This window comes from Sinohyriopsis cumingii, chromosome 8, assembly GCF_028554795.1.
Source record: "Sinohyriopsis cumingii isolate HCF-2022 chromosome 8, ASM2855479v2, whole genome shotgun sequence".
Taxonomy (NCBI): Eukaryota; Metazoa; Mollusca; class Bivalvia; order Unionida; family Unionidae; genus Sinohyriopsis; species Sinohyriopsis cumingii.
Window position 1 is genome coordinate 98,631,551 of NC_142968.1, and position 26,421 is coordinate 98,657,971.

General features: G+C 36.0%; 1 protein-coding gene across 5 annotated transcripts in view; it reads right to left on the minus strand.

The window, feature by feature from the left end:
- LOC149794218 (uncharacterized) overlaps window positions 1–26,421 on the minus strand; it is an 89,040-nt gene that overhangs the window by 40,578 nt on the left and 22,041 nt on the right. For 4 of the 5 annotated variants that reach the window (XM_089968334.1, XM_089968332.1, XM_089968330.1 and 1 more), the window contains 8 exons: window positions 24,293–24,631; window positions 20,105–20,385; window positions 18,121–18,256; window positions 14,076–14,195; window positions 9,777–9,868; window positions 6,623–6,793; window positions 4,528–4,704; window positions 2,106–2,334 (listed from right to left, as the gene is read on the minus strand). In XM_089968334.1, coding sequence (XP_089824460.1) covers window positions 2,106–2,334; window positions 4,528–4,704; window positions 6,623–6,793; window positions 9,777–9,868; window positions 14,076–14,195; window positions 18,121–18,256; window positions 20,105–20,385; window positions 24,293–24,617 — 1,531 coding nt within the window. In that variant the 5' untranslated portion in view covers window positions 24,618–24,631. The remainder of the gene's footprint in view (window positions 1–2,105; window positions 2,335–4,527; window positions 4,705–6,622; window positions 6,794–9,776; window positions 9,869–14,075; window positions 14,196–18,120; window positions 18,257–20,104; window positions 20,386–24,292; window positions 24,632–26,421) is intronic. The other variant, XM_089968331.1, reaches the window with a different exon arrangement.

The following is a 26,421-nucleotide window of genomic DNA, read 5'->3' on the forward strand; positions in this document are numbered from 1 at the left end:
TGTCCATGCGGGACAGGGTGATCTGAATGTCATTAAAGCAATACTTTCATGGGGCCAATAATAGGTGTTGTGGAGGTTGGTTCTCTGAATGGGATGCCATTAACACCTGGTGTCCCTGACAGGACTGGCATCACCAAATGCCAGAAACTGCCTGCACTGCAAGTCCAGGATTGGGTATGCTATGAAGACAGATCACCATAGCTAGTCCTAGTGCTAAAGCATACATGCCAACCCTGAGAGAGGTACAAAGGTAATAATTGCTAATATAGGTGGCAAAAAAGCATAATCTGAGCATAGAAAGTGTAATCTATATATTCCATAAGTACATTCCACTGTATGAAAATATATACATACATTTTGCTAACCTGAATCTGCAGCTCATTAAAATTCTTACCACAAATGGGCAAAATAATGTGGATTAGAACTACAAACACAAAACATACTGACAAATTATCTGTATGCAACGTCATGTTAACTAGTTAACTTGTCCGATTTTCAATGAATGACCTAAGAGCTGCATTAGATCACACTCATATTCTTCTTTCAAATTTGTAAAGGGCTGTTGCTTTGTACTTTTTCGGATCTGACACATCTGAAGTTTGAAAGGATCCAACTCCTCCAACATTTTTGGGTCATATAACATGATCCACAAGTCACACCATTAAAGACTATTTCCTATAACATCTGGCACCCTTTTCTGTTAAAGTACAGACTAGTCTGCTACCCAACTTGTCAATATAATGAATATGTGAGACAAAATTGTGAAGTGAAGAAACTGATGTTTAAAAAAAATAAAAGTGTCATATACAGTTGTTATAAACAGAAAACAAGGAAAGCACATGTATGTTTAGATTGGACAAATGTACTCTTATGCTGTTGTTATGCAGCAGTTGTTTTAGAAAATTCTCAAATTTATATGAAGAATGGTATCAAAGTGATGATAATAACAATGACAAACATGACTTTGTATTGCTTTATTTAGTTTATATTTTTTAATGGACATGAAAAGTATCATCCACAAACAGGAGAGCCCAAGACATGATTATGTGAAAAAATGTGAAATGGCCGGCATGTATGCTAAAGGTCGAAGTCTATACTGTACAAGATTTGGAGTACATGTGATATTGGGCCTGATCTGATGTTCAAATATTCTGGTACTGGCTATTAAGGGAACGATCCCCATAACCAGTACATGGTAATGGATTGTCCTGTATGCAGGGTTTCATGGCAAGTCAGCACAATCATGGCCATATAGTGGTGATGTTACAATAAGCCACAAAATGTAACAGCAAATAGAAATCCTTCAAAATAAATATCACATTTTGTCCCATGGACCCCTGTACCATATTGGTTCTGGTCCAGTGGTTTTAGGCAGGATGCTATGTTTGTGGCACTGTGAGGGATTGCAGGACTGCAACTGCATGTGATAGGTATATTTTTAATGACTAGGCAATTATCCTCCCTCAAGTGACACTGGTTATCATAAAGTTGGATGCCTGCATCATTGTGTGTGCTTTTCTTAACTCCCTCATTGACCTGGGTAAACTGCTTGGTCATGACAGTTGCCACTCTTGCTTTAAACCAATGACAGCAAAATCACAAGCATGATTTACAGTTCAAACAAGTGAGGAAATTATCTTCTGCTATAATAAATTTATACATCCACTCCAGCTGTAATATACAAGCAACAATATAGCCAGTGGTTTCTTTTTAAGCTTAGAATGGATGGATGGATGTACAGAGGGTATAAACCATAAAACCGCATTTTGAGAAATGATTTCCCAGAAATGGCCTTGCAATACAAACAAAAATTATATTTATTTTAGGTGAAAGAACCTAAGACAGGTACCAGGAGGTACATCTATTCAATTTCTATCAGAAACAAAAATAAAGACTGCATGTTGTAACACTAAAAACATGAAATATTGTTCTCATCTAGATAATGTGCCAGTGATTAGATTTATTAATCTTATGTACTAACCAACAACAAGTAGTGTGCTCATAAATAAGAAATTCTAAAATCACCATTTCAAGTGTTAACTGGTAAGAGCAAAAACCATACTGTGCTTGATTTTAGCAAACTGATCCATTATCAAAGTACTTACCTGTTTCCTTTTGGTTTTCTATGTGGTCTTTCTTACGGTGGGATTTCACATCCTGAGAGTTGAAAAAGGTCAATCTACAGGTGGCACATTTCTTGGTAGAGGATTTGGACTGGTGTTTTAGAAGATGCCCATAGTAAGTCTGCGTCTGACCCCAACCTTGACTGACAAACTTCACACGGAAGATGCGTAAACAGTACAGACAGAGCAGATGCTGAGAACTATCATGTTTCTAAAGAAAGGACAAGACAATACAAATTATTTGTTAATATTCCGCTGGGTTAATAAGAAACTTGTATTTGTGGTTTAATAAGAAATGACAAATTTACTTGCAGGTTAATTCCTGGATTAGAGAAGCAGAGTATACCATCATTACAAATGAATTAATTATTTAGGCAAAAAAGGGAGTTCATAAATTAATGAATTAAAGTTGTTTGTTTGGAACAACTATTCTGTTGCCTATATGTTTAACTCCATATCGGGGCCCAGAGTGGCTGAGTGGTCTAAAGCACTCATAGTTATGGATCACTGCCATCTCACCTCTGTCTGCATGGGTTCGGCCAATGTGGGTATGTGAGAAAGCTTGACAGTAGCTTCTCATTGGTCAGTGATTCTTTCCTGGGTTCTTCCCCCACCAATAACACTGGCTGCCAAGTATAGCCTATATTGTGTTGAAAAATGGCGTTAAACCCTACAACAACAACTCCATATCAGCATCATATGTCTTTACATGGAAGAAGTTTTTGGTTTACATTATTCTGTATCACATTTCTTTCAAACAGTTTCAAAAAAAAATCTGAGGATCTGGTGATGCATTTTGTCTGTCAATTTGTCTCTCTGCTAGCTCATCTCCTAAACTAGCTTTGATGTGGTAGCCTTATTTGGATATTTTAATTTATTCCATGCATACAACATATACTATCATCTGTTCATGTTTCCAAATAGGCAGCAATCAATGTCCTCATACTTTTACAACAAAATAAACAAAAATAAATAAAAGAGGCTGAAAATGGAAGCAGTTATCAACAGGAACTAACATCACAGATAATCCAAAAGAGAATATTGCATAAAAAGGTAAACTATACTTTACAATCATTTCCACAATGATATTCAACAATTCTGATATTAAATAAGATGACTTTCTTTCAGTATGTGCAATAATTATGTTAATAATTTTTGACGGTAGGCTGAGAATGTGCTGGGTGTGACTTGCACCTGGCTGCTCCAATGATACATTTATGCTTATGTTGGTACACCATCCACAAAGTAGGGGTGCTAATATTTGTACTCCTAACGAGTGTTTGAGTTTCATGGAATATTTATAATGTCCCTGTTGGCAACATCTGTAATATCAGAGTCATTTTAGAATCCCAACATGTCATTCCTAGTAGGTGGACAAAGTTACATAACTCTCAGTTACAATGGCATTTAGTATGACCAATCATTGTATATGCAACCATTGCAGTTGCAATGACATTCAATATGACCACTCATTACATATGTAACCATGGCATTTAGTATGACCAATCATTATAAAACCATTGCAGTTACAATGACATTCAATATGACCAATCCTTATGCAACTATTGCAGTTACAATGACATCCAATATGACCAATCCTTATGCAACCATTGCAGTTACAATGACATTCAATATGACAAACCCTTATGTAACTATTGCAGTTACAATGGAATTCAATATGACAAATCCTTATGCAACTATTGCAGTTACAATGGCATTCAATATGAAGGATCATTATGCAACCACTGCAGTTACAATGGCATTTAATATGACCAATCATTATATATCCACGATAACATCACATATGACAGGTTTTGCATGACAACTCTGGGTCAAAGTTTGGAATATTCCTTTTTGCATTTTTGTGTGTTCTATTTAATCAAACTTTACACACATTACTGGCTATATAATGCCAAGGAAATGCAAGCTAAGTGCCTTTCCTAAAGTCACGCCAAGACAGCTGACCTGGCGGGCCTAGGCAGGTACTGATTTGCAATTAGATGCTGTACCAACTGATTTTCAAAGGCTCCTTTGGAATATGCAGAAAAATGCAGGACAGTTTTGATGGCAAGCCATTGCATCTGTTAATTTGTTTTTCTCATCAAATTTTTGACAATGCTGATAAGATTACCTAAAATGAACAATGGCAGTGAGTATCTCCTGATCAGTTTGCATTATTATACATGTATGCATTTATTCAAAATGTATCATTTAATTTACAATTACAGCTATGCAAGATACCGTATGAACAGCGTTTTGCTCAAGTCAGTGGCTCACTCATGTCCATGCACGGATGAATCACTCCATATCTGACTTGCAAAAAACTTGAACACAGAACTGACAAAATTATACCTGTGTTGTCATACATATCAAGATAGTCTTACCGCAAGTTGACAAGAACTACCTTTTTAAAGTGGTCCACCACATCACTGTACATGGAAGAGCGGAAGTTGCATAGCTGACACACGTAGGGCATTTCACAAGCCATATGGCACTGTTTCATGTGGTTTCCCAATGCACCATATGTATCCTGATCCTTCTCACAGATACGACACATAAGGACTTTTGTACTCAGGTGCACCTGAAACAGTCAGCAGAGTGAATACATGAAGTTATTATTATTGCAATGTAATTATTCATACTATTAAATATTATAAAATATTGTAAAACAGTTCTATGAGGTCAATGCCTGATAATAAGCCACCTTATACTGGATTACACTGCACAACAGACATGTGCAACCTGTGGTAAATAGGTTGGATCCAGATCATTACTTGAGTTTTATCAACTTATTTACATCACACAGGTTGCTTAAATATTGCTCATCAATTAAGTTGCACATGCATGCTATACAACATAATCGAAATCCACATGACAAGAATAATCCAAACTAAAGTGTACAAACATGGTCCTGATTCCTTTTCTTGTACGAAGCCACATAATCTTATCCTGTACTACACTGTACAATATATTCTGAGTACATATGCCAAGTGGTATCCGGGTACTCACCTGCTGATGATAACCACGATAATAAAATGAGCCAACGAGTATCCATTTACCTTGTACAAGTTTTCTGCCAGTGCTTGTAATGGCAGCAAATTGAATTACCTTTTGAATGAGCTGCAAATGTATGTATTTTCAGTGCCAAGCTTCTTTCAGTAAATAATTGACCTAAATCCCACAGCTTGTTTTCACATGTGACAACTCTTTCATTGAACCATGAGTGTGGTACAGTGGCAAGTAACAGAGGGTTGTTATTTGATCTTGCCTCACAACTGACATGTGTTCAGTTGCAACCTTGAACAGACTTTACAAACTGTATGATCAAAATGTTACTTACAAAGCTCAAGCTCAGTCTCTAAATAAGCATCCACATTGGACAGTGAGGCCAAGGAAAGGGATTCCGACCATATTTATGATTACTAGATCACCTTAATTTACAATGATGGTGGATTTCAGGAATTTATTAGAAAACAAAGATCAATGCATGGACTCTCAACCATTTGGTAGTGATATTTATAGAATACTGTGAATTGGAAAAATGTCGACTTAACTTGAGGTCTGTACATATTCAACACAATTCCCCTTTGGTCCAGTAACAAGATAACCTATCATTAGGATCAACAAGATATTTTAAGATTGTAATACTTTTTACAGCTTTAGTACTGAGGGCATTCCCTGGTAAGAAGCCACTGTATCCTACACTATAACATGATCCTAAACTTGTATCTTGACAAGTCACCTCATTCTGCAATACACAGTCCTGAGGGTATTCCCTGATAAGCAACCTCATTCTGCGATACACTTTATCAGTCTTTAGGTATTCCCTGATAAGCAACCTCATTAAGTAATACACTATCGCACAGTCCTGAGGACATTCCTTGATAAGAAGCAACCTTATTCTGCAATACACCGTTTCATATAGTCCTGAGGGCATTCCCCGAAAAGCAGCCTCATTTTACAGTACACTGTTTCACATAGTCCTGAAGGCATTCTCTGATAAGCAGCCTCATTCAGCAATACACTGTATCACAATCCCAGGGGCATTCCCTGATAAAAAGCCACCTCCTTCTTCAATACACTGTATTACACAGTCCTAAGAGCATTCCCTGATAAACAACCTCATTTTGCAGTACACTGTATCACACAATCCCAGGGGCATTCCCTGATAAGAAACTTCCTCATTCTTCAATACACTGCATTACAGTCCTGACTTTTCCTGATAAGCAACCTCATTCTGTAATAATTATACAACTTGATCCCAAGATCACAGGCAACTGGACAGTGGGGATGTGAAAATAGATAAAGATATATAAAACAGTCCAGTTCTATGCTTGTAGTTAAGGTGTGAGGAGAAAAAAACAAAACAACTTAAACAAAAGGATGAATTTGAATCCAATAAAAACATACACATCACCACTTCAAAAATGCTTAAAGTTATAAAAATGAATTATTTCTAAATTGGCAAAATATTGCCAAATCATATGTCTATAGTATACCTTTTCCATGTGAGTCTGCATCTCAAATGGCGTGTCAAATTGCTTGTAACAGTGTTTACACTGGGTCAGGTCACTTAGATCTAGATTCTGCTGCTTGCCGCTGTCAATGTGTCCTTGAAGATGCTGCATTGTGCGTACATTGTTGTATAGCATTTTAGAGCAGTACCAGCACTGAAAAGGGGATGAAAAGCTTTGATAAAATGATTATCAAGCTGAACCATTTAAATATTGGTTTTTCTCTCTCTCTCTCTCTCACACACACAGACACTTTCATGAGAAGTCCACAGTAATGGGCAATTTGACAATCTTTTTTGGGGGGTGGGGGGGTGGGGGAATTAATTTTCCTTGCATGACAAATTACAGCAATAATTAACCCGATTTTCTTTTGTTGAGCATCCTTTTATTTGGCTAGAATGATGTGAAACTGTTAACAGAGTTTAGTCTAAAAATAGTTTATACTAAACTTAATCCAGGGTGTAGACTGCTGAATGGTTTGACAGAAAGATGGACAGACAGACATACACACAGATATTAAAGAAAGTGCTCTGTAGAGTTTCAGCCAAAGCTGACCCGACAATAAGAGAAGCCACTATAGCAATTATGTGGTAATGGGCTTCAGACTGATTATTAATCAAGTCAGATATTTTTATCTTTCTCAATGTCAGTAAGCTGAAGAATAGTGAAACATGGTTCTCCATTTTAACATGCAACTTGTCAAGGTTATTTATGATGATGTGCAAATAAATCATCCTCATATCAGTCTATCATATAAACAACACTTGTGTCCAAAAACACCACTGCAACAATGATATTGTTTTTAAATGATGACTGTAAAATACAAGACATGAAAAACAATTGGCCAGAAGATTGGGTGCCAATAAAATCATCAGAAGACATTGAAAAACAAGCACAACATGGTTCCAATTATTTGGTGGAACGTTGTTCTAATTATTGGTTTAACAAGCTTCAAGACTAACACTGTGGGTTTTTTCAGTTCCTTCACGTTTGAGTGCATTCATATATACACTGATCCCATTGCTGACAATTCAGTTCAACATGAACATAGTTTTGCATTTAATGCATGATGAACCTTTCCAATAAATAAAGAGTGATTTCTTTGCCCAGTCACCTCCAGCATGGTCCATGAGGTTGTGGCCCATTTGCTTTGAAACTAGAACGTATTCTAAGCCAACAAGGTTTCCTTACCTGTATCTGTATGCTTATCAGTATAACCCCTGTATGTGTCTTCATAGACAAACATTTCTGGCCATGATGCTTATGTGGATCAGACAGAAAAAAAACGGAACTATTCACATAATGTGTATTCTTAGATCTACAGGAATGTTATCCTAAACTTTCACTTAATAAAGCAACTGGCAATATGAATTTAAAATATTTGTTTTTTTTAAAATATAAAACTTCAATTTTTTTACAGTGATGAAGCACGTTTTTTGCCCAAGCCAGCATGACAGGAACTCCGAGTACATGCGCATATGACTTAAAATCTAGTGCAATATTATTCAGACATGATTTTAGTCTTCCGTAAAAAAAAAAAGCTGAAATTTTTTTTAAGGGGTTTTGTAGGATCTCCCTCAACAGGGTCTGGAGTTGCAGTGCCCCTGATCCGGGGGTCCAGGGTGCTAAAGGCCCCGGCCATAAATGCATTTTACACTCATAAAAAACTGCTCCTGGTGCAACTTATGATCAAAATATAAACCAAAATAATCATCTGATAAACTAATAAACTTACCAAAAATATTCAACTTGAGTTCAATAATTTCACAATATTTATAGTCACATGAATTTGTGCTCCAGTGCTATTGATGATGAAGTTATTTCATGTGCATGTCAATGTTCACATCGTAATTAAGTCACAATTTCTGAATTTTTGCAGCAAATATATTATACTTCCCTCTTTTCATAATAAATCTGATCATCCAAGGATATCAACTTTATACAAATAATCCCATACATTCACTTGTCTTTTTCTCCAATGGACAGAACCTGTTGATATGCCAGTCGAGCTCTTTTTGTGTCTTTGGCAAAGATTTGCTTCTGAATGAGAGCCTTTTTCCTTTCGAGCTGGTGCTTGGTGACATGCATTGCACATATTCTGACACAGGGCTGTCTGTGTCTATTCTCTCATGGAAGAAATCTATCTTCTTACAGTAATTAACTGCAGTTTCTTTTGTTGGTGCTGTTTCAAGCTCTTTCAACCTCAATTACCGTAATTCAGGTCACAAAATGCCAGTCCTCTAGTGTTCTGATTTCTTATAAACTGACCAACTAAATTTCCATGAACTCATTGCTCCAGTCATTCAAGTTTCCGTATGTTTTTTTATCTAAACTTTCTGTGTCATGGTCTCTCTCAACAACTTGGGACGCTATGTTTTGCAACCATGCTTCTTCTTTCCATTGCCATCAGTTTCCATTATACAAAGAGTCATTTGATGAATTTAAACTTTTGACCAATCAGAATCCTCTTTATGAGAGTCGTGTGCTAACTAATATATGGAACGATTAATTTACAAGGGTCGTTGTGGAATGGGATCAAACAGACCTTTCTTTTTATATATAAAAACAGATCGGATTTTATTTAAAAAACAGACTATATCAAGAAAAATCTGATTAAAGTTAGGAGAAAAGAGGAATTCTGCTTTAAAGCAGAGAAAAATCATGTCTGATTATTCAAATGATTTCAGCTGAATGCACAATAAATGTCCACAGGTCATGAATTTCACAAATTTAAATATTAAATTTAGCATTGTTCACACGGATAAATGAAGCTTACTGATCAAGCTGGCAAGAAGAGCAACACAGGAACTCCACGTCACCTATAATCAACAGATCCAGTTATATTTTCTCAAAGCTTCAGTTGAATGCAGCCACTGATGTAGAAGACATGTGACTTTTACAAAAAATAATGCAAAACTTGAATATTGCTTCCCAGCATCCTTAAGCATTTTAACAGCCAAGATAGGAAACAAGGGTACATCATGGCATAAACTTTATTCCTAAAATTATATTATCAGTTTCGCTTAAATGCTGCAAATAATTAGAAAAAATTCATCAATACAAAACTTCAACATTGTTGACAACATATTTACAAAGGTGAGAAAATTATGCTGTATTCATTTATTCCGTGAGGATTTACCTTGAACCTGTATTCTCCTTTCTCCTCTGTATAGCTTGCATCACCCTCCTTTTTACCATAGTAGTAATCTTCCAATGGCACCCAGTTATCTGCTGAAGAACAAGAACATTCAAGAAATATGAATATCACATTGCAAATTTTAAACAAAAATAAAATTGAAACAATTACTGAAAATGAAATTTGGTTACTATAATGAAAGTATGGCACGATGTTTACATGAAGAATATATCAAAGTTGCTTTCAATAAAACTGATTCAACACCTTGATGATACAAACCTATTGCAGAGCTCTTTATTTTTGTGCTGTTCAATGTTTTTATTTTTTTGTGTGCAAATAAAGACATTTTTTTGGGGGGTGGGGTGTCCTTAAATTTGTGATTTCACATGACAGAGTGTGCACATTAACGCAGGGTTAGGTTTATTTGCTGCCCATTAAGGAGGATGCAAAGCTCACAGTTCGCATTTGCATTGTTAAAGTGGAAGACACAGCAGACTGTTTTTGTTGCGCTTGGCTGCAGGTGCCATTTCTTGTAGAAGTCCATCATATTGTCCAGGTCCTTTTTCAGTACCCCCTCAAGCTCAGCAAATGAGCGACTTTTGGATGTGGTCAGTATGTCAGAACACCTCTTTAACATGCATGTGTTTTGCTCATTATCAAAATCATTCCAAGACCTTAATGATAGAAACACACCCTCCTAGTTTACAACAATTGGTGAAAAATATGGCCAACTGAGATATAAGATCACCTACCTGAGATATAAGATCACCTCATTAATATGTGTGAATAAATTAATAACATATCTTAGATCATGAAGGTAAAGGTAAATAAGGATACAATCAACAGCACACTATACATGCACCCAATATTTAAGTCATCAGTGTTGGCGCTGAAGATGCCAATGGGTACATGCCCATTGATAACAACCCGGGCAATAAAATAAGCCATGTTGTACCTGTTCATTGGATACAACTTTTCTTTTAGTGCTTGTAAAGGCAGCACTCACATTGTTTTCAAGTTGACAATCCCTTTCAACAAACTGCAAATAAATGCACTTTTTCAGTGCCAAGCTGAAGCCTGCATCTTCCAGTAAATAATCCATAGCTTGCTTTCTCAAGTGACAACCTTTTGATTACGCCAAAAGTGTGGTACAGTGGCAAATAACATAGGGTGGTTATTTCACCTTGCTGCACAACTGACGTGCTCAGCTGCAACCCTGAATAGTTGTTATTTATGGTGACTAAAACATGGCAATTTACTTGATGATGATGGAGGATTTCAGAACTTTATGACAGCTTAAAAAGTTTAGCATGACTGCATGGGAGATTACTGACCAAGGGATCTATTATGACCTCTACCTATGGAAAAGGTGTATGATTGTGAACCAAACAAAATGTGCAAAATCCTTTTTTTTCAACTATGACCATGGTCCTAACCTGACCTTTAGACCTTAGAATCTAAAGGAATTTTTATTAGCTGAAGAGCAAGCCATACACAAAGTTTGTTCAAGAAACTTGCTCAAGAAAACCCATTTTTCTTTCAGCTACCATGACCCAGACACTTGACCTTAAAATCAACAAGCCTATTTCACATCTAAGTCCTCGAAAAACAATGTACAAAAATTATGCAAAAAAAACTTTCTCCTCTTTTAAAAGGGCATCTTTCTCATGAAATATGCAAGTCTCCCCAAAAATGGTGAAGTTACATAGTCACTATAAAAAAATGTCTTTACTGAAACCATATTTCTTCTTCCAGCCAAAGTGACCTTGGCCCAAGACACTTTGACCCAAAGTCAAAAGGTTTGTTCCTGATCCAAACTGCAATCAATCCATAAATCTTGGTCCAGGTCTGTGATGCAAATTAATGTTATTGTGCAGAAAATTGTTTTTCTTCTCTCTGTGAACTTGACCATTACCTTTTGACTTGCATAATCAATAAGCTTCTTCCTTACCCCAACTACAAACCATCAAAAAATTTAGTAGTTCTTAATGGTGGACAAGGATGTTCTGCAGAAACAAAATTGGCATCAGATGAACTGACAGCATAACATAATCTGTGCCTTATGGTGGAAATATATAATCGGATTAGATTAGATACATGGCCACCACAGTGGCAACATGCTCAGCCAATCAATTGCAAAATCACCTCAATACTGCATACTGATCTTCCTCACTATCAAACTGGTCCTATTACATACCGATCTTCCTCACTATCAAACTGGTCCTATTGCATACTGATATTCCTCACTATCAAACTGGTCCTATTACATACCGATCTTCCTCACGCTCAAACTGGTTCTACTGCATACTGATATTCCTCACTATCAAACTGGTCCTATTACATACCGATCTTCCTCACTATCAAACTGGTCCTATTACATACCGATCTTCCTCACTATCAAACTGGTCCTATTACATACCGATCATCCTCACTATCAAACTGGTCCTATTACATACCGATCTTCCTCACTATCAAACTGGTCCTATTGCATACTGATATTCCTCACTATCAAACTGGTCCTATTGCATACCGATATACTGATATTCCTCACTATCAAACTGGTCCTATTGCATACCGATCTTCCTCACTATCAAACTGGTCCTATTGCATACCGATCTTCCTCACTATCAAACTGGTCCTATTGCATACCGATCTTCCTCACTATCAAACTGGTCCTATTGCATACCGATCTTCCTCACTATCAAACTGGTCCTATTACATACCGATCTTCCTCACTATCAAACTGGTCCTATTACATACCGATCTTCCTCAATCAAACTGGTCCTATTACATACCGATCTTCCTCACTATCAAACTGGTCCTATTGCATACTGATATTCCTCACTATCAAACTGGTCCTATTACATACCGATCCTCCTCACGCTCAAACTGGTTCTACTGCATACTGATATTCCTCACTATCAAACTGGTCCTATTACATACCGATCTTCCTCACTATCAAACTGGTCCTAGATCTTGATTAGATACGCCAATACTCCAAGTTTGATCAAAACTGATCAGAAATGTTGCCTAATGAGCAGCAGCACACTCAGCCAATGAGAAGCAAAATCAACAAATTCATGTAAAGATCTTGCTTACTGTCATCAACACATTAATGAAAAGATCTTGTTTACTGTCATCAATACATTAATGTAAAGATCTTGGTTACTATTATCAAAACATGCATGTAAAGATCTTGCTTACTGTCATCAATACATTCATGTAAAGATCTTGCTTACTGTCATCAACACATTCATGTAAAGATCTTGCTTACTGTCATCAATACATTCAGGTAAAGATCTTGTTTACCGTCATCAATACATTCATGTAAAGATCTTGCTTATTGTCATCAACACATTCATGTAAAGATCTTGTTTACTGTCATCAATACATTCATGTAAAGATCTTGCTTACTGTCATCAATAAATTCATGTAAAGATCTTGCTTACTGTCATCAATACATTCATGTAAAGATCTTGCTTACTGTCATCAATAAATTCATGTAAAGATCTTGCTTACTGTCATCAACACATTCATGTAAAGATCTTGTTTACTGTCATCAACACATTCATGTAAAGATCTTGTTTACCGTCATCAATACATTCATGTAAAGATTTTGCTTATTGCATCAATACATTAATGTAAAGATCTTGTTTACCATCATCAATACATTCATGTAAAGATCTTCCTTACTGTCATCAATAAATTCATGTAAAGATCTTGCTTACTGTCATCAATACATTCATGTAAAGATCTTGCTTACTGTCATCAACACATTCATGTAAAGATCTTGCTTACTGTCATCAACACATTCATGTAAAGATCTTGTTTACCGTCATCAATACATTCATGTAAAGATCTTGCTTATTGCATCAATACATTAATGTAAAGATCTTGTTTACCGTCATCAATACATTCATGTAAAGATCTTGCTTACTGTCATCAATAAATTCATGTAAAGATCTTGCTTACTGTCATCAATACATTCATGTAAAGATCTTGCTTACTGTCAAACTCACTCACAATTTTGACAATAATTGGATAAGAAATACCACCTGCATAGTGGTAATGAGCAAATGTTGATGGAAATATGACAGACCAACAAACAGAAGACAGGCAACAGATGCAAAGCTATGCCAGAAGCTCATTTGGCTGTAATTTATGGCCAGGTGAGCTAATAAAAATTGCACTGTTTAGATAATGGGTCCTACAATATGATCTGCAATCATGATCTTAATTTCAATTAGACTTGAAAAGAATGTTGACAGTTGAAGGCAATGATGCAATGATTTGTACACCTACCCTTTTCATCTGTCTCTTGACGAGGTTTCTTCTTTGCAATTTCATCACCTCCAGTATAGCCAGGTGGTCTCTTGATTCCAAATCCAAATGTACCAGATATAATGTTGGCATCTGGTTTTTCTGAGAAAAGAAACATCAAAAGAAATTAAAAATGCTGGTATCATAAATGATTTGCTCTATTTAGGGTGGTCTTCTTTACTAAATCAAAGCCTACTGTGTGACTTTAAATGACGTGAACACTGTCATTTTTTACATAGTTGTATTGTAGAACTATGAACTCTGGGACAGGCTGAGCATAAAACGGTGTTATTGTAACTTCTGTTGCTTCTTAAGTAATGACAAGAAAAATGCTTATACAATTTTACTATTTCCCCTATCCTCCAAATTTGGGAAAGTAATTGACACTGTAATGCCCATGTAGTGCTAAAATAAAAGAGATAATCTTGTTTACTTTGACGTCTTTTGCCATTTCAGTTGTGTTGTTTGCACCGTGGATTACTTTCATCTTTTTCCTGAACACTTACATTATTGTAAAAATGTTATATCACATGCTCAAGTATCTCATGAAAACATTAACATGTCTAAATATCTGGTTCACCCGAAATGAGGTGCGTCATGAAATTTTCAATTCTTGATGTTTCCCTCCTTTTAACTTGAGTGTTCACGCATTAGGTACCAGCATTTAATAATTTCCATTAACTACTATTGTTTTCAAATGAATATTCAAATGAATATTCACTTGACTAAATGATCAGCTGTATATCTGCATTATTCTTTCCCTTACATTTTTAATAAATCTTTGTTGCCTGGGGTCCCCTCTAATTTCAGAATGGACCTGTCCTGTATTCTAAGAAAGGAACCTGTTGGGTTTGTCAAAGAAAAAATAAATAAATCAAATTTGACAGAAAACTTAGATCATGCTCATGAAATGCTGTAATATATTTTCAAGATGTTGACACACTTGCCAAAACATGGTGCAATCGGATTAAAATCAGATCACTAATCTCTTATGTGGAGATCTGATTTCAGTCAAGCTGTAACATGGTGTGTCATGCTAAAACACAATTTTATTATACTCCCAAACCCCCTGACATGGTCATGTTTAACAAAAACACAATTATCTGTAATCATTGAAAAAGAAACACCCACCCACCAACTGTCATTATATACCCATTACATGTAGCATGTATAAGCGTGTGTGTGTGATTTGGATTTTTTTATGTAGCTTTAACATATCGCTACGTTGTCTGCAGTCACACTATCCTGACACCAGGCTGACCAGTCCTAACATTAACCTCTTAATGCTGATCTCCAAGCGAGGCAGCTATAAGTACCATTTTTAGAAGTCTTTGGTACGACTTGGCCGGGGACTGAACCTATGACCTCCCGCATCTGATGTGTATGCTCCATGTATAAGCGATAAACAGGCATGAATGGAGCTGATGTAAAACTATCATTTGGACAGCTTAACAGCAATTAAAAGGCGTAAGTTAGATATAATCTGCCATTGCACAAATTAATTGGCTGACAATAGTTAGTGAGCTGTGTTTGAAGACTGAAGTGAGTGAGTAGGTTGTGTTCATTTGCATAGGTACGATTAGGACATGGAACAGCCCAATATAGTCAAGTCCAAGATATGCTAGGGAGGTTTAGGAGAACAAATGTTATTCAATATCAGTGACACAGAATGTTTAAGCCATATGTATTATAGATTTTTGTGAACAGCTTCAATGTTTTATGAAGTCGGATTTACTGCAAATATAAAACACAAAGCATGATAATTGAAATTGTCAGAATAGTGTTTAACTGATTCAGTTTTGAAGCTGATTTTAGCCATCATCAAGCCCAAAGAAAATGAGTTCAGAAATCTTGGTTGATGGAGTTTTACCAGAACAAAAAGTGTGTGTGTGTGTGTGGGGGGAGGCAATGAATTATTGTCACATACTGCAAACATATCAACACATGTCAACTTGATCCTGACCAGGATTCGCTCTGAGAATCCAGTAGAGAGGTTTGAACACTAGGACCATCCAGTCTTTAGCAAGTGTAGCGATGAACACTTGTATTACCGTCAAACCCCCTACTGAATTTATATTTAATTTGTATCAATTGCAATGTTGTGTGACAAATAATTTAAAAAAAAGGGGAAATTTTGGGGACATGAAAATTGGAGTTCAGGCTTTGTGACATTTTTAAGTCACCAGACCTGGGCAAGAGTCTTTTTCTTTGACCTAGATGCAGTAAGAACATAAACATGGCATGTCTTAAGCACACAATGGACTTCTTTTACAAAATGAAGCAAAACTGAACAGTTTTATGCAAAATGGCATATTTCCCTTTTGTAATACATCTTCAAAATAACCATTTAATTCAAAATTATTGAGCACATTTATAATCATTATTTTGAAAATATTTAATATTTTGCAACCTTTTGATTACATTATAAATAGATTATAATGAAGTTTTGTGTGAAATATAAATGACTCATTACATACATTTTTATCATTATTCCTCTCTCCATTAAGATTTTAGAAAAGAAAAACTTTTAAAGAAAAGAATGTATTACCTAATTTAAAAATAAAAATATGCAACTTGAAAACTTTTCAGGTCATTTTTTGAGTGCAAAATTGGAAATAGTCATGCCAAATGCAATTGAAAAAGATAGTTTTCAAAAATTGTTCCCATTATTTAATGCCATTTGATCTGAAACAATAATTTAGTTATTTGTTAATGTAAAAAAACAACAATCACCTTTGATCCTGTTGCATATTAATGTGTAGCAAACTGAAAATTTGGCATGAAAAGTGAATCATTAATGAGTGATAATTTCTGTTTTACTTTAGTCAATCAGTCAAATCAGGAATGAAGAAAATTATTTTTCTTCATGATTTACAATCGAGTTATACATTTATTTTAAGGTCAAAATTTTCCAAACGATTATGAACGTAAATTCATAACGTGCAATGAAATTTTGGCATATTAAACAAAGAAAAAAAAAGTGCACTGGTTGAGGTTGAAGGAATAGACGTATTAATTTGCCAAGACAAGCATGGCTTTGGAGCAAGTGTGGATAGAAACATATCTGATACTAATGACAATAATTAACGTTGCTTAGGATTAGGTATCCTGTTTCGAGAGCAGCAATGTCTATTGAAGAATACTTCATTTTTAAAGGTTAATATAAACTGTTTCTTGTGGATTGTTCAATGAGTTGGCAAGTTTTTGTATATAAAAGTTTGGGACAAAGATTTTCTACATCGAGAATGAATGATATTGTTAGAGTTTCTCAGTGTACAAGGAACTGTGTCTTATGAATAAGGTTGGAGTAAATAAATTATATAATCCTGGGACTGGCCACTGATAATTTTATAAAATTAGAATTTTTTTTCTTCATATTTTGTCTTTCTGCAAAAGTAGTCCATCCATTTCTTCTCTGCTAGCAAATTTTGGTAGTCCTGAAACTATTTGTTTGGTTAACAGCTGTGATGGAACAATTCAGTTAAACAGGAAACATAACTATTTATTTAGAACTCGGTGTAAATAACCTACATCCAGCAGTTATAGTTTAAATTTTGAATTTTGCTGAAAGATATTAGAAATGGCAACACGTCTTACATGATATTGGAAAATGGGTTTTTCTTATGTTAACTGTTCATGTCACCTTGTAATTGAAATCATGTTAAAAATTAAGACTTTGTTCTCTTAAATAGAACTATTGTTGTTGCTGAGCGAGAGACAGAGAGAGAGAGAGAGAGAGAGAGAGAGAGAGAGAGAGAGAGAGAATACTCAGAAGGACTAATAAACATACACACATTATGTGTAAGATCAATTTAAATTTACACACATGAAATATACATTTTGTATCACTCAAAATTTTCTAAATGTGCAAGAAAAATATGAACTGTACAAATTTTTTACATGACCATAAAAACTAAACATTTTTGAAAAAGCATCTTTGTTTGAACCAAAAGAGCTGTTCTATCATTATCATGGTGTGGTACCAATCACCTCATAATGTGGACACCACATATCAACGAATTGTTACCTGATTTGTTATCTGCTGTTGGACTTTTTGCTGCTAGCTGCTGTATGGGTATTGGGGCTCTCTGCAAAGTTGGTGGCTGAGGTACTTGCTGCTTCTGTTGTTGCTGCTGCTGCTGCTGCTGTTGTTGTTGTTGTGGCTGAAGTGAAACAATTAGAAAAATTTATGGCATATGCACTACCAGTGAGCTACATTTTTGAGATGGTGTATTAACCCAGATGCATCCTCATAAAGCAAAGTGACTGCAGCCAACAATGTCATAGAAAAAGACTTCAGCATAAAAATGTAACTAATCCCACTGAGACATGAAGTAAAGGTCATAATGTACTCACCAGGAAAAATGCATCGCCTGGGATTTGAAGATACTATTACAGCATGAAGAATATGCTTGAAGTATATGCAGAATATGTATCAAAGAAATGGCTAAATGTATATCACCAAATCTGTGCTAATTTCCTCAGTCAAGTTTTACACTCTTTAGAAAAGTTGTAGCTGATGGAGCACTACAGTCACTCAGGTCTTCAAAACAGCCAACTACTTGTATTTAATTAGTTGTGGATTTTATAATCACTTTGACACAATAATCCTGAAGCATGCAAAAACATCGCTTGAATTCTTCATTGCAAATACAAATCCACTATAAAATAAATGTCACCGGTATCTAAAAACATGGTTTATAGAAACTTGTTGAGATCTATATCCTGGACTTTGGCACATTTTTCAAAATGTTATTAGTTATTGTAGCCTCAAATAATATGGAATGAGTTACAAACAAAATTATCAAACTCCTGTTGGTGGCCACAGAGGACAACAGAACAGTACCATTTTCACTGAGGACTAACTACTGTAAGAAGTCTTTCAGGGACAGTCCCATGCTGATATGACCATTACGGATCATTGCCATCTCACCTCTAAGTGGGACTGAGTCTCGGACTCAGCCAATGTGGATATGTGAGAAAGCTTGCCAGTAGCTTCTCATGGGTCGGTAGTTCTTCCCGGGGTTTTCCCTGGTTCTTCCTCCACCATTTATAATGGCTGCCATGTATAGCCTATCTTGTGCTGAAAAATGGCATTAAACCCTACAACAACATTATTTTCAAGATGGTTACTGTGGTAACCATATTGGCATAAGATCCGTGTCATTTTCATAAAGAACTAACTAGACAACACATCTTCAAGTGAAAAACCCTACCTTGATGACCATCCATTCAGAAGTAGTGGGGGACAAGATTTTCAAATTGGCCATTGGATTACAGATTGGTTGTTGTTGTTGTTGTATGGTTTAACGCCATTTTTCAGCACAAGATAGGCTAAACATGGCGGCCAGTATAATTGGTGGAGGAAGAACACTGGAAAACCCCGGGAAGAACCACCGACCCACTACAGATTGGTACCATTTTCATTTAGGACCAACAAGATATCACAAGATGTCTTCTGATGAAATCCTCAATATGACTTTCAATTCAGGATTAATAAGAACAAAGGATTTTACATTTTAACTGAAACAAATCAAATTACAATTTTTTTTATTAACTCAATAATTTAACAATAAATCTTGTAATCATGACTATATGTTTTTAATTAAGTTTGCAGCTACAGAGTATGGTATGGTTTTATATTTGTAAGTTGTGATGGGAATAAATAATTCAGATTTAAGTGGATTGGAAGTCCTATACAGCTTACCATTTACCCAGGAGTTGTACTAACTTTTGTGTTTTGCATGCAACTAAGAAGTAGTCTCCCTTTCCAAACAATAGCTTATCTAGTTTCACGATCTTATTGGTTCACTCAAACAACTGATGATCAATTAGAATCAATAATCGTAACAACACTATTATTTACCCATATATAATAAACCTCCATCTATCAATGGATTGATTATTGTTTCACATTTGTTGTTAGAAGATGATCCATAGGATGGCAGATTAAAAGAACAGTAATTCAGAAAGCGTATGGCATAATGAAAATTATGTATATATTATCTTACCACCACTGGTACAAGAGGCCTGATAACCCATTGACCTGGGGCAATATTGGTAGATGTATTCTGAAGGTTGATGAACTTATACACTTGTTGGGGAATTGGAGATCCCTTGGTCGCCTGCTGTGATACTGAAGGACGGGTCAGAGTTGGCATGGTGGGCGTAACTTGTGGTCCGGGGACTGGGTTTGTGACTTTGGATACAGCTGGTGAAGTTTTAATAGCTGGACGAGTCTCACCTATCACGATCACATCATCTGATAGAGAAGCCTTGGTTGGGGACACAACTGAAAAACAAATATCACGTCTGTATTTGAGATTACAATGATGAATGAACGGACTGATCAAGGATCTGTCAGTTAATGGGCCCCAGTATTTGTGACATATTTCAAAATCATGCAGAACTCTTAAAATTTAGCAACATACTCCTAAAAATGTTGTTTCAAATGCTGGGTCTCATTGCTTGTCCATTTCTTTCTCTCTTCCATAATGATGTTGTTGTTGGGTTTAACGCCATTTTTTTAAGCACATTACAGGCTACACATGGTGGCCAGTATTAACGGTGGAGGAAGAACCCAGGAAAACCCCGGAAAGAACCAACGACCCATGAATAGCTACTGGCAAGCTTTCTCACATACCCACATTGGCCGATTCGGAGACTCGAACCCAAGCAGACAGAGGTGAGATGGCAGTGATCCGTAACAGAGAGCGCTTTAGACCACTCGGCTACTCGTGGCCCCCTCCTCCGTAATGAGCCTACACCCATAGAGGTGTGCTAAAAAATAACTTTACTATTGTTTTAACCATTATCCTCATCCAATTGCAAAATGAACACAAATAATTTAGAACCAGACTGCTACAAAGGGTTTTTCAAATATCAAAGGGAAAAAATCAATCTGCATATATGTGATTTAACAGGCGGTAGACCAAAAATACCGTTTAAAGACTGTCTACAGCACATACCCATTTATTGTTGTAATTAATCTATCACTTTTGACAATTACAAATATTTCATCAAATTTAATTTAAAAGCCTCAAACACTGTATTTTTATGTGTTCAATCAGCACATTAGAGAAATCAGAGAACAAGTCTACTGGGGACCATAAATGTTCCACAAATACAATGACCGGTGCAATGGTGAATGGCAGATCCATCGTTCAAGAACGTTCGATGCTTGTACACAACCAGCAGTTAATTCATTTACCTTGCTGCTGGAATAAAGGGAGTTTAGGGCCAAATGCAGGATATCTTTTGAGGTATTATAAGTAATAAAGGGAGTTTAGGGCCAAATGCAGGATATCTTTTGAGGTATTATAAGTAATAAAGGGAGTTTAGGGCCAAATGCAGGATATCTTTTGAGGTATTATAAGTAATAAAGGGAGTTTAGGGCCAAATGCAGGATATCTTTTGAGGTGTTATAAGTAATAAAGGGAGTTTAGGGCCAAATGCAGGATATCTTTTGAGGTGTTATAAGTAATAAAGGGAGTTTAGGGCCAAATGCAGGATATCTTTTGAGGTGTTATAAGTAATAAAGGGAGTTTAGGGCCAAATGCAGGATATCTTTTGAGGTATTATAAGTAATAAAGGGAGTTTAGGGCCAAATGCAGGATATCTTTTGAGGTATTATAAGTAATAAAGGGAGTTTAGGGCCAAATGCAGGATATCTTTTGAGGTATTATAAGTAATAAAGGGAGTTTAGGGCCAAATGCAGGATATCTTTTGAGGTATTATAAGTAATAAAGGGAGTTTAGGGCCAAATGCAGGATATCTTTTGAGGTATTATAAGTAATAAAGGGAGTTTAGGGCCAAATGCAGGATATCTTTTGAGGTATTATAAGTAATAAAGGGAGTTTAGGGCCAAATGCAGGATATCTTTTGAGGTATTATAAGTAATAAAGGGAGTTTAGGGCCAAATGCAGGATATCTTTTGAGGTATTATAAGTAATAAAGGGAGTTTAGGGCCAAATGCAGGATATCTTTTGAGGTATTATAAGTAATAAAGGGAGTTTAGGGCCAAATGCAGGATATCTTTTGAGGTATTATAAGTAATAAAGGGAGTTTAGGGCCAAATGCAGGATATCTTTTGAGGTATTATAAGTAATAAAGGGAGTTTAGGGCCAAATGCAGGATATCTTTTGAGGTATTATAAGTAATAAAGGGAGTTTAGGGCCAAATGCAGGATATCTTTTGAGGTATTATAAGTAATAAAGGGAGTTTAGGGCCAAATGCAGGATATCTTTTGAGGTATTATAAGTAATAAAGGGAGTTTAGGGCCAAATGCAGGATATCTTTTGAGGTATTATAAGTAATAAAGGGAGTTTAGGGCCAAATGCAGGATATCTTTTGAGGTATTATAAGTAATAAAGGGAGTTTAGGGCCAAATGCAGGATATCTTTTGAGGTATTATAAGTAATAAAGGGAGTTTAGGGCCAAATGCAGGATATCTTTTGAGGTATTATAAGTAATAAAGGGAGTTTAGGGCCAAATGCAGGATATCTTTTGAGGTATTATAAGTAATAAAGGGAGTTTAGGGCCAAATGCAGGATATCTTTTGAGGTATTATAAGTAATAAAGGGAGTTTAGGGCCAAATGCAGGATATCTTTTGAGGTATTATAAGTAATAAAGGGAGTTTAGGGCCAAATGCAGGATATCTTTTGAGGTATTATAAGTAATAAAGGGAGTTTAGGGCCAAATGCAGGATATCTTTTGAGGTATTATAAGTAATAAAGGGAGTTTAGGGCCAAATGCAGGATATCTTTTGAGGTATTATAAGTAATAAAGGGAGTTCAGGGCCAAATGCAGGATATCTTTTGAGGTATTATAAGTAATAAAGGGAGTTCAGGGCCAAATGCAGGATATCTTTTGAGGTATTATAAGTAATAAAGGGAGTTTAGGGCCAAATGCAGGATATCTTTTGAGGTATTATAAGTAATAAAGGGAGTTTAGGGCCAAATGCAGGATATCTTTTGAGGTATTATAAGTAATAAAGGGAGTTTAGGGCCAAATGCAGGATATCTTTTGAGGTATTATAAGTAATAAAGGGATATGTAAAAGGTGCTCAAGATGTCTTCTGAGCCTTTGATGAAAATATGCTCACCAATGCTAGAAGGGAAATAAAATGGAGAGACAGACCATAATAAATTATTTTGGCACACACACAAGAGTATTTTGATACTTTTGTTTTAATTGTTATTGTATTGTTCGAGATGTTTTAAGAAGAATATTTAAGGGAAGCTTTTTTGTTCAATTCGTGGCAAAATGGCTGAAATGTGTTTTCTCTCAATGCCAAGAAACCACTGGCTAAGAAATATTACAAGTTCAATTGTGCATCGATATCCCAATTTTAAGCAGGCAGGAAGCAAAGGTCCTGAGCTTGCACTGAAAGCAGTCAGTGAGCTTATAAACCCAGGAAACTGAGGCTAGAATCTATAAGTTCTTTGCAGGATGAGCACAGTTGTCCTATCAATACACAATCCCAATGCTTATACAGGGAGGACATTATCCATTCTTTACAAAATACCAAGTGATTCATGGGGATATTTTGAGAACCTGTTATGTTTGAAGCCTAATAATAACAGTGAATGTCATTAGTCATCACCAGAAGGTGACCTTGTGAAGGAAATATAAAAATGATATTGACTATTGGATGCTACTTAAAAGAATCTTTGCAGAGAACTGTAAGAACTCTCCCTTTTTCATTAATTGACAATACATAGATTTCTCTTCCCTTTTCACTGACAATACATCGATTTCTCTTCCTTTTTCATTGACAATACAGAAGATCTCTTCCCTTTTCATTGATTGACAATACATAGATTTCTCTTCCTTTTTCATTAATTGACAATACATAGTTCTCATCCTTTTTCATTAACTGACAATACATAGATTTCTCTTCCTTTTTCATTAACTGACAATACATAAAATTTCTCCTCCTTTTTCATTCATTGACAATACATAGATTTGTATTCATTATTGTAACATCAAAATCAAAATCCACTTCAAATTTAAAACTTGCCATTTTATTATACTACGAAGGGAATACATATAATGTCAAAAAATGCACTTACTTGTTTTCAATTCCCTTGAATGTAAAACATTTATACTGATTTTAAAAAAATCTACAGGTTGGAGATACCAATTATGTCACATGTATGAAACTGGAATTAGGAACATATTACAAGAATTTTCATACCATTTTTCTGCTGCTGCAAGTTTGGCATTTGCCTCTGCTGCTGAATTCCTGTCACCTGCAGCTGGGGTGCTGTATGTGTCATGATCATTGTCTGCTGCTGTTGAGCTAGGACTGCCTTGGCACGGACCTCCTTAATTAATGCATTTGCCTTCTCATGCTCTTCCTGGGCCCTCTTTAGAGCATTTATCTGGTACGGTGAGAGGTCATCATCATTACATTCCATCATCAGATCAATGTCAGGGCGACGGCGTGGACTGTGGTTACTTTGGGTTTGGGATGCCGCTGCAGCTGCTGCTCGAATTCTAGGGCTTGATCTTCGCCCCATGGTGACGGTTTCAACTGAAAGATTGAACAGATTTACAGTAAAGCTTTGACAACTTAAAGATCAATCCCCCAAAATACTTGGCACCACTCAAATGACCCATGCAGTTGATATGTAGCATGTTTAAGTTTGCAACCTCAGAAAATGCAAAACTAAATGAAATAAGAATAAAAGACTTGGGTCTACAGCACTTCAACTTTTCTAACTGAAAAGTGACTTCATAAAAGGCTAAACATGTAAACAAAAACCCTTCAAAAAGTGATAAAAGGACTTGCATTAAGGTAATAATGAGCTGAAAAAGTTTTCACAATGAGGGTCCAAAAAGTCCCAATTCATGACACGAAAGCTGACATGTACAGTGGTCCCTCTCTTATAAGGCCACCACTTCTGCAACAGGATTGTGGCCTCGTATGAAAGGTGAGGTCTGTAAATGGGGATCACTTACAGTAGTCCCTCTCATAATGCCACCAATTTAGCAACAGGAAAGTGGCCACATATGAGGGGTGGAGTCTGTAAAGGGCGATCTCTCAGATGTAATAACTACAAAGTATGAAGGGTGCAAATAATTAAAAACAAAATGTAATATTTTGTGTGCGTGTGTGATTTGGATTTTTAATGTAGCTTTAAAACTTTTTCAGTCATATTGCTACAATGTGGCAGTTTATAGTATGTCTAGCACTAGGGCATCATGCCGCAGACATGTTGCATGATGTCCCACCAAGTCACATTATCCTGACACTAGGCTGACCAGTCTAACCTCTTAATGCTGAGCGCCAAGTGAGGCAGCTGTTAGTACCATTTTTATAAGTCTCTGGTATGACTTGGTCAGGGTTCAAACCCACAACCTGCCGCAGCAGAGACAAGTGCTCTAACCACTAGGTCACTGGAGAAGTTGTAATATTTTAATAAAATCATAAAAATGTTCTTGAATCAATACGATACAAGATTTCACAACATAATTTACAATAATTATGAATAATCAATTGTGCAAAACCAGTATCAAAAATATCTGGACTGTAACCATCCCTGTCGGATGATTTCCCTCCCCCCCCCCCACTCCAGTATAATGTATATTGATGCTGTTTACTTTGAATACTTCTGATAACAAATTTCTCAATAGATATCAAATGGCTATCCCTCTTTTGTTTACCCTAGTCAACATAGTTTCACATTTTGTTTTACAGTGTAAATAGTTGCTCAGTGTTTACAAAGTGAACTTGTCGGATGTTTAACTGAATTAAGTCTGGTACCCTGTATTTCATAATCTACAAGAGATATCACAATGGCTAACACATCATTTTTGTTCTTTCTGGTGACCATAGAGACCTGAGCTGAACAATACTGTACTTTTCATTAGCTGGCTATTGTCATCTTATTAATTATTAGTGATAATAATGGCCAGTAATTAATCAAGGGACAAAGCTAAGGAACATACTTCATTAAGGACAATTTGGCTATCTACCTCTTTGTATGGATTCAAGTTACTCTTTCAACATGTAGGAAAATGTCATTGTACTTAATTTAGAATTCAACAATTATCTGTGGGATTTCTATTTTTTGTTGTTATTGGGTTAAACACCATTTTTCAGCACAAGATAGGCCATACGTGGTGGCCAGTATAGCTGGCAGAGGAAGAACTTTTTGAAAATCCCATGCGAACCACCTACCAATAGGAAGCTACAGGCAAGCTTTCTTATATACCCACATTTTCTGAGCCAGAGACTCGAACCTCTATGGACAGTGATCGGTAATGGTGAGCACTCTTGACACCTCGCCACTCTAGGTTCCAGATTTCTATCTCTAAACA